Source organism: Arachis ipaensis, chromosome B01 (genome assembly GCF_000816755.2).
Source record: "Arachis ipaensis cultivar K30076 chromosome B01, Araip1.1, whole genome shotgun sequence".
Lineage (NCBI taxonomy): Eukaryota > Viridiplantae > Streptophyta > Magnoliopsida > Fabales > Fabaceae > Arachis > Arachis ipaensis.
This window is the reverse complement of record NC_029785.2, coordinates 4,018,464-4,023,045: the sequence shown is the minus strand read 5'-3', so window position 1 is coordinate 4,023,045 and position 4,582 is coordinate 4,018,464. Positions and strand designations below refer to the sequence as shown.

General features: G+C 38.2%; 1 protein-coding gene and 1 pseudogene across 1 annotated transcript in view; one reads left to right on the top strand and one right to left on the bottom strand.

The window, feature by feature from the left end:
- The window catches only part of LOC107648264 (pentatricopeptide repeat-containing protein At3g09060), a gene marked incomplete at its 5' end in the record, with an annotated part of 3,894 nt that continues 1,341 nt past the window's right edge, over positions 2,030-4,582 (top strand). The window contains 2 exons of the mRNA XM_021116138.1: positions 2,030-4,181; positions 4,284-4,482. Coding sequence (XP_020971797.1) covers positions 2,030-3,946 — 1,917 coding nt within the window. The remainder of the gene's footprint in view (positions 4,182-4,283; positions 4,483-4,582) is intronic.
- LOC107648370 overlaps positions 4,166-4,582 on the bottom strand; it is a 1,641-nt pseudogene continuing 1,224 nt past the window's right edge.

Below are 4,582 nucleotides of genomic sequence, written 5' to 3'. Positions count from 1 at the left end.
TAGCCTCTCTTCGAGCCACTGCCGCCGTCCGTCCGTCGAGCTACTGCCGTCGTCGGTCCGTCAGCCACTGCCACCGTCCGTCGCCCGCATCCCTTCTCTCTTCGTCCTGTTCTTGAAGTGTCCAACCCCTGCTCTCTCCTTCCGCGAGCTCGGCCCATCCGTCGTCTTCATCTGCTCGCCGTCGTGTGGTCGGCGTCGTCCGTCGCAGCAACGCACTCTGCCCAGAACCCCAAAGTTCGAAGGTTAGTTCACTGCTCACTTCTTCTGCGTTTTTTTATTTATGCCCTGTTCAATGATTATTTGATTACTGATTATTTGAATGTTTTGTATTTTAATTTTTTATTGAATGATTATTTGATTACTGATGAGCTCTGGTTCTGCTGTGTTGCTGTTTTTGTGTGTTGTGATTTTTTATTGAATGAACTCTGGTTCTGTTGTGTTGCTGTTTTGTGTGTTCTTTATTTTTTATTGAATGATTATTTTGCTGATTATTGATTATTGAAGGTCTTGTGATAATTGATTATTGAATGTCTTTTGATGATTGATTATGATTAGTGATGTGCTGCTGGTTTTGCTGTGTTGTGTTTTCCTATGTTGTAATTTAATTGGGCTTAGATTGTGATTGTCTTGATGAATTCTTTTAAATATATATTTTGCTGTTGCTATTGTTGTTGTGTTGATTCATAACAGTCTGATTAATTTTTCATGAATTCTTTATTCCATGGGAAAAGGAAGATTAAGTTAAGGTAATTAGACATATTGTTTGTGTCATAAATCATAATTTCTTAATACATTTCAGGCTGATGTAGAAAAAATTGTGTTTAGACTGTGATTGATAGAAGAAGAAAATACGAACAGAGCTTAAAAACTGAAAAAGAGAAGTTTGTTTAACCAATCTTGAACTTCTTAGTAAGCTAACCAAAAATATCTACCTAATAACTAAGTAACTTTGTTTAACCAATCTTGAACTTCTTGACACTAGTTAACTGTTTAACCAATCTCGCCGTCGTCTCGCCGCCTTCATGCTGCTCGTCGTCGTCCTGCTCTCCGTCGCGCTCAACCCCTGTCGAAGGTTAGTGGCAGTGCTCAGAACAATACGTTTTTCTTTTTATTCTCTGTTCTTATTTCTGAAAGTGAAATCATGGATAAGATTACAGGGGTTTTGTTTTTGTTGAAATTATTGATAAAAAATGGCTATGCTATCCTGATGTTTTTGAATTTCTGGCTCTGCTCTTTTTGAATTTTTGTTGATGATTTATTGATTTCAGGGTTTTTGTTGATTATTTTTGTTGTTTTTGAATTTTTGTTGATGATTTATTTGATTTTGGTTTTGTTGTGCTGCTGATATTTTTTATTGTGTTGATAAGAGCTGCTGTTTTTGAATTTATACAAATACTTTCCCCTTGTGGAAGCTTATGGCAGGAATTATGTATATTGTAATTCTTCCTCAATGTCAATGTATTCCCGAGGCCTTTGCTTCAAATTTTAGGGCCAATGTTTCTGACTTGGTTAGTTTATTTGTTTTTTAGTTTATTTGTTTTCTATCCTTTGTAATTGTTACTTATATCTATGAAGAAAAAAGGTGAATGCATGACATGTTTCAAAGTCATGCTGATCATCAGTGATTATATGTACTGCATTTTTTTGTTTGATATTAATCTTATAAGATTTAATTTCCCTATGCTATCTTTCTAAAGATGGTTTACACGACTTAATGTATGAATTTTCACCATCATCTGAAAACACATTTGATTGGATGCTTGGAAAATATTTAATACTATCAATGTATTAACTATTAAACAAACATGTTCTGTAATTTTATATTATAGTAATAAACATGTTCTATAAATTTTATTGTGTTGATGATTTATTGATTGTTTTTTATTGTGTTGATGAGAGCTGCTCTATAATTTATTTATTATTTTATTCTAAAACAGTTTTTTCGGTTGAACTACGGTTGGACCGGTTGAACCAGTAAACCAGTGAACCAGTGACTAAAGCGGTTCGATGACCGGTCCGGTTCTCCGAACCTTGGTACAAACTATGCAGAAACCTCCCCCGTGTCATCGACGCCATTCGTTCCCACAACTGCAAGTGCACCGAAGACGTTCCTCTTACTGCCATCAAGGCCTACGCCAAGAACTCAAAGCCCGACGAGGCCCTCCACCTCTTCCAGAACATGGAGACTCTCTTTGGGTGCACCCCTGGAGTAAGGTCTTTCAATACTCTCCTCAATGCATTCGTTCTGTCCAATCAATGGGATCGCGCTGACAGGTTCTTTGCTTATTATGAGACTGTTGGCGTTGAGCCGAACTTAGAGACTTACAATGTTTTGATGAAGGTTTTGTGTAAGAAGAAGCAGTTTGATAAGGCCAAAAGGTTGTTGGGTTGGTTGTGGGAGAAGGGTCTGAGGCCTGATAAGTTTACTTATGGGACTTTGATCAATGGGATGGTGAAATGCGGGGACTTGTGTAATGCGTTGGAGGTGTTCGATGAAATGCCGCAACGAGGCGTGGCAGCTGATGTGATGTGTTATAACATGGTCATTGATGGGTTCTTTAAGAAGGGGGATTCATTGAGGGCAAAGATGACCTGGGAGAGGCTGCTGAGTGGGGATTCGGATGTGTATCCAAATGTTACAAGCTACAATATTATGATCAGCGGGTTGTGTAAGTGCGGGAGGTTCGATGAGTGTTTGGAGATATGGGAGAGGATGAAGAAGAATGAGAGGAAGCATGATTTGTTTACCTATAGTTCCTTGATTCATGGGTTGAGTGAGGGAAGGAACTTGGATGGTGCCAAGAGGGTTTACAAGGATATGGTTCGGAGAGGGATTCAGCCAGATGCCGTTACATGTAATGCCATGCTTAATGGACTGTGCAAAGCTGGGAAGATTGAAGAAAGTTTCCAGTTGTGGGAGGAGATGAAGAAGTATGGTTGTCGCAATGTAGTAAGTTATAACATATTTCTCAATGGTTTACTTGAAAACGGGAAGGTGGAAGAAGCATTGTTGCAATGGGATGCTTTGCTTGAAACAGCTTGTGGCACGGATTCTAAAAGTTACGGAATAATAGTTCATGGTTTGTGTAAGAATGGGTACCTGAATAAGGCTTTAAGGTTGTTAGAAGAGGCTGTGCAAAAGGGAGGTGATGTTGATGCCTTTGCTTACTCCTCAATGATAAATGCGTTGTGCAAAGAAGGAAGACTTGATGAAGCAGCTGAAGTTGTTAATGTTATGGATAAAAATGGCTGTAAATTGAATCCTCATGTCTGCAACGCAATAATTGATGGGTTTATCAAACATTCTGAACTTGACAATGCTATTCAATTCTTTCGCGAAATGAGCATCAAAGGTTGCTCACCAACTGTTGTGTCCTACAATATTCTTTTAAATGGATTATGTAAAGCAGAAAGATTTATTGAGACATATGATTACATTAAGGAAATGTTGGAGAAAGGGTGGAAACCAGATATTATCACATACAGCACCTTGATAGATGGTCTTTGTCAGAGCAAGATGATCGACACAGCCCTTAGGTTGTGGAATCTGTTTCTTGACTCGGGATTTAAGCCGGATATCAGAATGTACAACATTGTTATCCATAGACTTTGTTCTTCTGAAAAAATGGAGCATGCTATGCAGCTCTATTCAATGATGAGACAGAAGAATTGCATTAATCTTGTGACCCACAATACCATCATGGAAGGTTTTTACAAAGTTGGGGACTGTGAAAAAGCATCAAACATTTGGACGAACATCTTTGAAGATGGCCTTCAGCCAGACATCATTTCATATAACATCACTCTTAAGGGACACTGCTCTTGGGGTAGATTGACGGAGGCAATTAGGTTGTTGGATCATGCTTTGGAGTGCGGTATTTTCCCAACTGCCATTACTTGGGATATACTAGTTAGAGCAGTGATTTTTTATGAGGCTTCAACCTAATTTTGGATATCAAATACAACAATAGTAATCAAGCTTTCTTCCATTCCGAGTGGTTGGCTATGCCTACATGAACAGACATTGATGGAGTTTTACATTGACCAATTAAGGCACCCATTCTCTTCCATTCGGATTTGAGACTATGTAAGATTTGCATTACAGTACAGGACAGTCAAACTTTAAGTTATTTTGTCAGCTCGCACTTTTTTCTTTCACTTGTTGAGTGCATCAGCTATAGGTAATTTTTCTTCTTTTCTTTTTTATTTTTTTTTAAATACAAGCATAATTTTGGTTTCCTACTGGCAAAAATTTACATATACGTCTGGTGTTTTGGGTCCAGGAAGTTATAGTTTAGATGCAATTCAGCTTGTAAACAAGTGGGACCTATGGTGGAGTTGTCTGAACTCTGAACTCTGAACTGAAAGTATCAAGTGCTTGGTTTGTGGGATATCTGAGTTCCTCGGGTTTTACATGAATTGGTTTATTTCTTTCTGGTGGCATCAAGAGGTTCAGGCAAAGACTACTATACTTCATTACTGGTACCAGCTTATTACGATGTGAATAAGGAAATACCCTGTATGGCTTTTCATTTATTGATTAATGATTCTAAATGTACAGTTCCAAAAGCTATGATGATAT